The sequence below is a fragment of the Eptatretus burgeri genome, chromosome 3 (genome assembly GCF_056783735.1).
Source record: "Eptatretus burgeri isolate ZD-2024b chromosome 3, Ebu_testis_v1, whole genome shotgun sequence".
Taxonomy (NCBI): Eukaryota; Metazoa; Chordata; class Myxini; order Myxiniformes; family Myxinidae; genus Eptatretus; species Eptatretus burgeri.
The window spans coordinates 54,560,091-54,571,389 of NC_140963.1; the positions used below are offsets into that span (position 1 = coordinate 54,560,091).

Here is an 11,299-nt window from a genome sequence, read left to right on the forward strand (position 1 = left end):
AGGAGGTGATGGGTAGGTACGGCCTCAACAAGAGAAATGTGGAAGGGCAAATGGTGGTAGAGTTTGCAAAAAGAATGGAAATGGCAGTGGTAAATACTTATTTCAAGAAGAAGGAGGAACACAGGGTGATGTACAAGAGTGGAGGAAAGTGCACACAGGTGGATTACATCTTAAGCAGGAGATGCAACCTGAAAGAGATTAGAGACTGTAAGGTGGTGGCAGGGGAGAGTGCAGCTCGACAGCATCGATTGGTGGTTTGTAGGATGATTTTGGAGGTGAGGTTGAGGAAGAGAGTGAGGGCTGAACCAAGGACCAGATGGTGGAAGCTGAAGGAGGAAGACTGTTGCGTGGAATTTAGGGAGGAAGCGAGACAGGTGTTGGATGGTGGTGAAGATAAGTGGGATGATTGGGCAACTACAGCAGAAGTGGTGAGGGAGATAGCTAGGAAGGTACTTGGTGTGACATCTGGACAGAGGAAGGAAGATAAGGAGACTTGGTGGTGGAACGAGGAAGTACAGGAAAGTATAAGGAAGAAGGGGTTGGTGAAAAAACAGTGGGATAGTTAGAAAGATGAAGAAAGTAGGCAGGAGTACAGAGAGACAGAGAGACAGAGAGACAGAGACAGAGGGACCGAGCTGGGAAGGATGTGCTGAAGTGAGGAGAGTGTGTTGAAGGTGGATGGAGTACTTTGAGGAGCTGATGAATGAAGAAAATGAGAGAGAGACAGACAGACAGACAGACAGACAGATATATATATATATGACCGTTTTTACAGCCATTTTTCCCTGCTGTGCAGGGGTTTGGCTTTTTATTGAGGCAATGTTTTATGGCCGCATGCCCTTCCTGACGCCAACCCTGGTCGCCTCTTACGACACACAGGGATATGGTACACCTTTTCTAACCGGGGCATACACCGGGACCAGTACACTGGCACTCATTTCGCCGACCTCGGAAGGATGACAGGCTGAGTCAACCCCCTGGTGTTAATTCAGCAGCCAACGGGGCTTGAACTCAGGACCCTTGGATCCCAAGCCACCACCCTAACCACTATGCCAACACCAGGTATATATATGTATGTATATATATGTATATATATATATATATATATATATATATATATATATATATATATATATATATATATATATATATGTATATGTATATATATATATATATATGTATATATATATATATATATATATATATATATATATATATATATATATATATATATATATATATATATATATATATATATATATATATATATATATATATATATATATATATATATATATATATATATATATATATATATATATATATATATATATATATATATATATATATATATATATATATATATATATATATATATATATATATATATATATATATATATATATATATATATATATATATATATATATATATATATATATAGTGGAGATCGTGAATCAGGAAGTGGGGTGGATCAGTAAGGATGAAGTGAGGACTGCTATGAAGAGGATGAAAAGTGGAAAGGCGGTTGGCCCAGATGGTATACCAGTGGAGGCATGGAAGTGCTTAGGAGAGATGGCAGTGGAGTTGTTAACCAGATTGTTTAATAAAATCTTGGAAAGTGAGGGAATGCTGGAGGAGTGGAAATCAAGTGTACTGGTTCCGATTTTCAAGAACAAGGGTGATGTGCAGAGCTGTGGAAATTACAGACAGATAAAGTTGTTAAGCCACACCATGAAGTTGTGGGAAAGAGTAGTGGAAGCTAGGTTGAGAGGAGAGGTGATGATTTGTGAGCAACAATATGGGTTTATGCCAGGAAAGAGCACCACTGATGCGATGTTTGCTTTGAGAATGTTGATGGAGAAGTATAGGGAAGGCCAGAAGGAGTTACATTGTGTGTTTGTGGATTTAGAGAAAGCTTATGATAGGGTGCCAATAGAGGAGTTGTGGCATTGTATGAGGAAGTCGGGAGTGGTAGAGAAGTATGTGAGGATCGTGCAGGAAATGTATGAGGACAGTGTGACAGCGGTGAGGTGTGCAGTCGGAATAACGGACCGGTTTAAGGTTAAAGTGGGATTGCACCAAGGATCAAGTCTGAGTCCTTTCCTGTTTGCAATGGTGATGGACAGGTTGACGACGAGATCAGACTGGAGTCTCCATGGACTATGATGTTCGTGGATGACATCATGATCTGTAGAGAGAGTCGGGAGCAGGCTGAGGTGAGCCTCGAGAGGTGGAGGTACGCACTGGAGAAAAGGGGAATGATAGTCTGTCGGAGTAAGACGGAGTACATGTGCGTAAATGAGAGGGAGGGTGGCGGTCTGGTGCGGTTGCAAGGAGCTGAGGTGGGGAAGGTGGATGGGTTTAAATACTTGGGATCAACTGTCCAAAGTAACGGAGAGTGTGGTAGAGAAGTGAAAAAGAGAGTGCAGGCAGGATGGAGTGGGTGGAGAAGAGTTGCAGGAGTGATTTGTGACAGAAGGGTAGCTGCAAGAGTGAAGGGGAAAGTATATAAGACGGTAGTGAGACCAGCTATGTTGTATGGTTTGGAGGCGGTGGCGCTCACAAAAAGACAGGAAGCGGAGCTGGAGGTGGCAGATTTGAAGATGCTGCGATTCTCATTGGGAGTGACGAGGATGGACAGGATAAGGAATGAGTATATTCGAGGGACAGCGCAGGTAGGATGGTTTGGAGACAAAGTGAGAGGTGAGATTTTTTTTATTTTTTTTTGTATACCTTGGTCGAGGCTCGTATGAGAGCAAACACACAACTCGCAGCAAGCAAGGAGGCATGAGACAAGAGGGGCGGGAGTGGAAGGGACAAAACAGTGGGGAACAGACACATTAGGTGAACTGTGGAAGGGAGAGGGATGGGGATGGGACGGGGAACATGGCGAAGAGAAGATGGACATTACAGGGACTTTCAGGAAGGAAAGCAGGAGAATTGAAGGAAGTGGGCTTGGGTGGATTATCGGGGGTAGAAAAGATCGAGGATTTGGATGGGGGAAGATAAGAGGTGGTGGTGAACAACTATTTTGAAAGCCTGGAGGGAAGAATGGGAAAGAATAGAGTGAGGAAGTTTATTCCAAAGGTGGAAAAAAAGAGGAATGAAAGAGTGAAGATGAGCAGTGATTCGTGATTTTGGTAGTTTTACCAGAAGGGGGTTGTTGGCGGACCTTGAGCGCCCTGTGGAAATGTGGTGGGGACAAATCGCAGAGAGAGCAGGGGGGGCAAGGCTGGAGAGGAGTCTGTAGAAGACAGAAAGACCACCGACCAACCTGCGGTGATTGAGTGAGAGGCCCAAAGACTCAGCTTCATTGCGGGAGATGCCGATGATCTTAAATGCCCTGGTTTCGACAGCGTGAAGCCGAGAAAGGTGGGAGGCAGGAGCACCAGCCCAGAGGGGAGAGCAGTACTCCATCGGGCTATGGACAAAAGCTTTGTAAGTGGTCAGGAGCTCAAGAGGGCCGAGGAAGGACTTTGCACGACGGAGGATTCCCAGTCGGCGACTGGCTTTTGAGGCGAGGTTGGAAATGTGACTTTCCCAGGAAAGGTCATGGCAGATAGTGAGACCCAGAAGCTTGAAAGAAAAGACTTCTTCCAGAGGATTGTTGAGAAAGTGGATGGGGGGGTTTGTAAACGGTCCTTTCGAAGAGACATAGTGAGAGTGTGAGATTTGTCTGGATTGAAAGACATGTTCCACGTGTTGGACCAGTTTGTGATTTTATCCAGATCTGCAGTGAGCGAAGAAGCTGCTGCTTGCCGGTCTGAGGGATGACAGATGGTACGGCAGAGGGTGGAGTCGTCGGCAAAGAGAAATAGAGGATTTTCCAGAGAGTCCGAGAGATCATTGATGAAAACCAGAAAAAGAACAGGGCCCAGAACGCTACCTTGAGGAACTCCAGCCTGCACAGGAAGAGGGGATGAAAGAACTCCATTTAGGGCCACACGTTGACTGCGACAGGAGAGGAAGTCTGCGAGCCATGAGTGGAGATGGCCTTGAATACCATGGGAAGAGAGTTTGGTGAGTAGGGCAAGGTGCCAGACTGTGTCAAAAGCACGTGATATGTCCAGGGATACGGCTTGGATTTCCTGTCTGGCATTGAGCACCTCCATCCATTGATGGGAGAGCAGAAGCAGCATATCCAGGGTAGTGTGACCTGGTCTGAAACCAAATTGATGATTGGAAATCAAGCCATTGGAGAAGAGGAAGGATTTCATATCTGAAGCGATGATGGATTCCATCACCTTGCTGATGATTGGGAGAAGGCTGATTGGTCTGTAGTTACAGGGATCTGTTTTTGCACCTTTTTTATGCAGGGCAGTGATGTTAGCAGATTTCCAAGCAGATGGCAGATGACCTTGGGCAAATGAGAGGGTGAATAGAACAGAGAGAGGGTGAGCAAGAGCAGAAGAGCAGGCTTTGAGGACACGTGGGCTGATGCCGTCTGGACCGGTTGCAGAATCTGACTCGAGGTTTGAAAGCAAGCCCTCCACCTTGTCAGGAGAGCCATCAAACTGAGATTGAGATGGTTTGGACATGTGCACAGGAGGGAAGCGGAGTATATCGGGAAAAGGATGCTGAGGATGGAGCCGCCAGGCAGGAAGAGAAGAGGAAGGCCAAAGAAGAGGTTCATGGATGCGTTGAGGGCGGACATGCGGGTGGTTGGAGTGTCAATGGAAGATGTGGAGGATAGAGCGAAATGGAGACGGTTGATCCGCTGTGGCGACCCCTAACGGGAACAGCCGAAAGAAGAAGAAGAAGATTTATAGATAAACACAATGCCCCAATTCAGTTGTCGTTTGTGAGAGCGAAGGCACGGCCTGTGTCGTTTGAAAAATTTTTTTTTGCACGTACGGGCACGCGAGAGCGAAGGAACGGCCTTTGTGATTGTTTCTAGCACGTGGTTTGAAAGTTTTTTTTTGTTTTGTTTTTTGCACGTACGGCCACGCACGTACGGGCACGCAAGAGCAAAGGAACGGCCCGTGTGGTTGTTTTTTTTTGTAATTCTGCTTCGTGTAAGATTCTCGAGGTTATCACATGTGCAGAAATGAAATAAAGACACGAACGCCGACATCTCCGGAGATTTATAAGCATTGCAATGTACCCAGCGATTTATTAGCTATAATGAACAGGCATTCGATAATAAGAGTGAGGAAAGTGAAAAAAAATGAGTCGTTAAGAAATCATTGCGGCCTGTTCCAAATCAAGGCATGGTTGAGCAGGCCAAAAAACACGGCAGCTTCAGACCTCAGCGAGGTAACCCAGGAAACACCTTAAGACTCCATTTCGAGTGAGGTGACCGAGTATCGCCTGGCAAAGGATATAATTAAATAACACCTTTAATTATCTTCATAAGGGGTGTTTTATTTAATCCAAACACCCAATCTCAGCTCTGGATCTTCACCAAAATCAAATTGATTCTTCTTTGTAACACACCCAACCTCTCCATCAAATTTTGTCCGAATCCGTCCACAACTTTAAGATATCCTGTTCAGACAGACAGGGATAAAAACATAACCTCCAACCACATTCAGTGGTGTAGGTAAAAACGAAATGCTATTATAACACTGCTGTACGGGTCACTTAGAGAAGCTGCATTGGTTTTGCGATTTACTGTTGCACCCTGGCAAGGCTCAAAACTAATGACCTATGCAGGTGGTTCACTCTCTATCTATCAGTTTATTTCTTTGATTGAGGAACAACTTTATTTTAATTAAATTTTATATCTTGAACACTGTAGAACACAAACTTGCAGTTTAGCAGGTTTGTGTTCCGATTCATGTTCGTAATTTGGCAAATTGGACGGAGTCTCATCCTGAGCGCACTCATGGTATGGCAATTGCTTCAGTCTCTGTTTAGCAGTCAAACAAAATTGAAAATCATTCCAAAGAGTAAATGTAGTTTTTTTTTTTTTTTTAGGGATTCCATGAAGGATGCAAACAAACAAGCATGGAGAGCTTGTATAACATGTTAAATAAGATGGTGTAAACTGTAAAAGATTGCAATAAACCTCAAAACCGTGTTTTTGTTTTTTCTGCAGCCTTAAACCTTTTCATCGAATTGTATACTTGAACACAAATCACCTTGTTTGCATTTCTAAAAACCTTCAGTTGAGCAGTACTTGGTGAAAACTTTATGCCATCTCAAACAATCAAATTTGATGTGCAGTCTGAGAGCGGAGTTGGCAGAACATTCAGCTCTGACCTGTTCCGTTTGACCCATCAGCTTCATATAATTATGGAAATGACTGACATGCTAACGTTGCTTAGTATAGTTTACTTAGCTCCTTTGTTCATGTCTTGGAGTAAGTGTAAAATAGAGATATCAGCTATGCATTGCTTATGTAATACATAGACGAGGTCGACTAACCCTGGTGTATGTCTCGACTGCCAACCCTGTGAGTCTTTATTTTATGTTCTACCCTCTGTAATCTGTCATTCTTAGCATCTGCTGTAGGCCATTAGCCCGCAGATTAGGTGGGAAAGCTGCACTCAGTAGGCCCAGGATAGGGGAGCCATTCCCCCCTCCCCCCAGGGTGAGAAGTAGGAGGGGGAATTCCACCACCCATCAAACTGACGTTCGAACCAATAGTGGGTGAGGGGAGGACGGCGGTACATCACGGCATGAGGTGGGAGCCAAAGACTTAAAAACTCGTGCCGCCGGGGTGTGGGGGGGGGGAATGAGGAGACACCAGGGATTGACCTTGTGAAAGGCTGTACCTGGAGTTTTGCCAAGCCACATCCCCCAGCCAACCCTCCTCCTCCTCCCTCCCTCCCCACGAAGCATGCTGACCACGACCTGCCACGAGTACCAACCTGGACTGCCACCCTGCATTTGTTCTTGCTGTATCCCGCTGGACACAGCAAGGGTATTTTGCGTCCTGTCACCTCTAGTCTATCTCTTGTGGTGTGAGTGAGGCCTTTTAAATGAAATAAGTAAGGTTCCTGATCATTCTTTGGTTTCATGGGCACATTTGTTCAATAGTGGGTAAGGGGGGTTTTTTGGGGTTTTCTTCTTGATCACCATTTATTGTATCATCTTGAGTACCAAGCCTATAAGGCTGGGGTAACCCATTGTTTTTCTTCTGTTTATTATTTTTCTTATTCCACCAGAAATTTTTTGGCATTTTTGCTTTAAAATTCATTTTCTTGGCAACCGTTAATGCGATTGCCAAATTTTCACCGAAGTATGTGTTTGTTTCGTAGAATACTCAATTGATAATTATGACGTCAAGGTCACATTGTACAGGCGCCATCTTTGAAAAACCGAAAAAAAAAACTTTGGACCTTTATCTCCGAACATTGCAATGGAAAAATTGAAACTTGGTGCATGGCAAGAACTCCTTATGGGAAAGAAGTGTGATTTTTTTTTTCGTGACGTCATCAGTGAAGTGGTATTTCGGTAAATGACACATAGAACACTGCATCTGAAAAATTTGAAATTTGAGCGTCATCTACATAACTCGAGGAAGAAAAAAATATTATGACGTCATCGGTCACGTGGTTCGACAGCCATATTTTTGGGAAAAAAATATTCAAAAATCATCTTCTCCAGAGTGGCTGAACAGTTTGAGGCAAAACTTTACAAACATTCCCCAAGACATCCTTATACAAGTTTGTTAATTTCTAATTGATAGGTCACATAGTTTGGTGGCCATATTGAATTAACCATAAAATCTTCAAACATCTTCTCCAGAATGTCTGGTGAGATCAAGGGGAAATTCACACACACATTCTCCAAGGCGAGGGGATACAAGTTTGTTCATGAATAATTGATAGATCACATGATTTGGCAGGTCACATGGTTTGGCAGCCATGTTGGATTAAAGAAAAATATTAAATATTGTTTTCTCTGGAACCACTCATCCTATCGAGGTGAATCATTGCAATTATCTAATGCCTTTGCTGCATTTACGGTAAAAATTATGTCGTCCCATGGTTTGGTGGCCATCTTGGATAGAAAAACGCACATTATCCGATTAACACGAAACTTCACAGGCATGATCCCCTTCCCCATTAGAGGCAGAATATAAATTTATGATGCCATAGGTCACTTGGTTCGGCAGCCATCTTGGATGGAAAAGTAAAAAAAAACAAGAAGCGAATACTTCGATATCGCGCAGCTGGGGGCAGCAGTAAAAGTCTAGGTTAAGAATGATGAAACAATTTTGCAGTTATAAAATTTAAATGTAGACACGGTGAATTAGCATGCATGATGGGAAGAGTTGTGACGTTGGACAAATTTATATTTATAGCCCTCAGATCAAAGGGATGTACGCGGCCATAAGTGTGACAGAAGACACTGGACAGAATAGCCAATTGTATAACAGCGCGATGTCGCCGTGCCAATATGTCTGAACATATCAAGGGGAAACTTCACACACATTCTCCAAGACAAGGGGATACAAATTTGTTAATGAATAATTGATAGGTCACATGGTTTGGCAGCCATATTGGATTGAACGAGAAATACTAAATGTTTACTCTGGAACTGCTGCATCAATCAATAAATGTGAAACTTCAAAATTTTGATGTAGTAGACACAGGGAAGGTATGTTTTAAATTTCAACCCACTCGGCCACAAGGTCCGAAAGCCAGCATTATTTAATTACTTGAATCTTAGAACTTAGAATTTAAAAACAAATTTTTGCAGAAGGCCCACTTGGCTGTGCCTGCATGTTTTTGAGGGTACAGGAGCAACAATTATTCCATTGATCAATGATGGCCCCAGGAAAAATGGTCAACTGTGTATATAATGAATCGATGGAACGTGGCCTGTTCCTCAGTCAATAACTTGTGAATCCCGCGTTGTAGAGAATGTGTGGGGTCTCATTAAACTCGGGAATCTCACTTTACCCTATGCACCCACGGTGTCAACATTTATTACTTTGTGTTCAAGTAACTTTAACACCAATTAAATTGATACCATTTATGTATTCAGGAAAAAGGGCCAACTGCTTACATAATAAATATATTGAATGCAGCGTTACTCGGTCCATAACTCATCAATCCCGCACAAGAGAGAGACGTGTGGGGGGCTTAGCATTACTCGGGGGGCGGGGGGGGGATTCAGTGAAGTGGCATTTCGGTACACATTTATTTCGACATTTCCTGCACATTTATTACTTCGTGTTCATGTAATTTAAATGCCATATCAATTCATACCAATGTCCCCAGGAAAAAGGGCTAACTGCAAATGTAATTAATCGATTGAACACTTTGTGTTACTCGGTCCGGAACTCGTCAATCCTGTGTTGTATCAAAGCCGGACGTCTTGGTTCCCGGTCATCAATGTCAGCATTTATAAAGTGGCAGTTCTTGTTCTTGCTTCTTTTTGTATTCCCATCTCGCGTGTGCCATCATTTGCAATTAAATCCACTTTCAGGGTAAATTTGGGTCATCGTGATCATTCATTTGTAATTCTGGAAGCCCGCTGAAGGTTTAATTGGCTGCGGCAATTAACGCCGTTTGTCTAGACCAGGGGTCTCCAACCTTTTTGGGCGGAGGGCCACAAAACCAAAGTGGTGAGGGGCGGAGGGCCGCACCCAAAAAAGGACGCTAAATTCCGAAAAAAAAATATAATTAATATGCGGAAATTTAAACAAAAATTAGTGCTGAATATATTTTTCTTGCCAACGAATATGATAAATGAATAATCGTGTTAAAAACACGTGTCTAATATGAATCAAAATCATAATAAAAATTACAGAACGCTTTGATCATTGACCCTGACAAATTGGCAGTATCGCGGGCCGCATTGTAATGTAAACTTAATATGGCACCATGGGCCGCATAAATCCGTCTAAGGGGCTGCATGTGGCCCACGGGCCGCAGGTTGGACACCCATGGTCTAGACCATGCCACATGTCCGGCTTTGCTCGGCCATAATTTGAGGGGAAGCGTGTGGTACCAATTACCATAACACCTGGCTGGGTGAAAAGACCTGTAATCCGACGCAGGACACCCAACACAGCTGGCTATTACGGTCGAGTTGAAGCGACCCGCTGGGTTTGAACCGAGCAACTGCAACGTACCATGTGGCTGCAACAGTATGGTTGTAAAAGCCTTTGCTCCTGATATTCAAACTTCACCAACAAAGCTAATATAGATTGTGCTCTGAAATGCAAAGGAGGAGTGGAAAAGACCCTTTCCCACATCCTTTTTCTCAAAACTGTGGGGTAAGGTGTTGTATGAACTCTAATTTAATGTTTCATCCCATCTTTAATAAGGAATGGGTTCAATGCCTTTGTTTTCCTTTTGTCCTCTTCCCCACAGTGTGATTGGGACAAGTTCATTGAGGCGTGTGGCGCAACTACGTCGTCTCTACCCTCATCTTAACTTCAAAGATATTGTATCCTAACCTCACCTGCACTCATCAAATTATTTGCAAAATAAACTTGTTCATTGAGTTATTGTATTTTTAACTTTAACATTAGCGGGGAAACCTAAATACACGGCTGCGAAAGCTGGATGCCGAGGGTGGTCCATATGCTGCACTGGTATTGGCAGCTGCTGGCCTCATCCGTATGGGCTGGGGGCACCGTATCTCCCAGGTATGGACCATATTTTCACATTGCATGGTTTGCATTGCACATACAACCACTTGCTACTTTTGTGTGACCATTTGATTTGCTTTTTCAGCTTCTCAGCCCTGACATCTGCATGTATGCTGTCGGACAGGTAAGGTGATACCTCACATTTAAACTATTAGGAATGGTGTGTGTTTTTGACTCACTTCGACGGGTTTATCTATTTTACCCTTTGTGCACGCCAAGGGTGCTTTGGCAGTGGAGACAAGGGTTGGAGATGACGACATTTTAAGCCAACTGAGCAAGTTGACGGACCCGTCAACTGCCCTCCGCTGCGTAGCCGAGAGGGCTTTTCTACGTAAACTTGTACGCCACTCTTGTCCTTTGCAAAATATATTATATAGAGTGTGTGTGTGTGTGTGTGTGTGTGTGTGTGTGTGTGTGTGTGTGTGTGTGTGTGTGTGTGTGTGTGTGTGTGTGTGTGTGTGTGTGTGTTCACTTGCTGTATTTTGTTTTTCTTCCCCATCTCCCTAGGAAGGGGGGTGCAGTGTACCAGTAGCTGTCCACTCTGAACTTGAAAATTACCAGGTACAATTGAGTCAGAATATACTGGTGAGTTGTGCTGAAGATTAAATATTTTGACATTGTTCATGCTTTTTGCACAACCCTCCCCCACCCAGCTCTCACTCATGGGAGTCATTTTGAGCCTCGATGGAACACAGGCCATGGATAATAAAATGGTGGTTGATGTTACAAAGGTTCGTTTCT

The 11,299-nt window shown here is 43.5% G+C and overlaps 1 protein-coding gene across 2 annotated transcripts in view; it reads left to right on the forward strand.

Moving 5' to 3' along the window:
- HMBS (hydroxymethylbilane synthase) overlaps window positions 1-11,299 on the forward strand; it is a 34,020-nt gene that overhangs the window by 22,160 nt on the left and 561 nt on the right. For both annotated transcript variants that reach the window (XM_085873443.1, XM_085873444.1), the window contains 6 exons: window positions 10,278-10,353; window positions 10,439-10,555; window positions 10,644-10,682; window positions 10,778-10,897; window positions 11,066-11,119; window positions 11,212-11,289. In XM_085873443.1, the coding sequence (XP_085729569.1) occupies window positions 10,278-10,353; window positions 10,439-10,555; window positions 10,644-10,682; window positions 10,778-10,897; window positions 11,066-11,119; window positions 11,212-11,289 (484 nt within the window). The remainder of the gene's footprint in view (window positions 1-10,277; window positions 10,354-10,438; window positions 10,556-10,643; window positions 10,683-10,777; window positions 10,898-11,065; window positions 11,120-11,211; window positions 11,290-11,299) is intronic.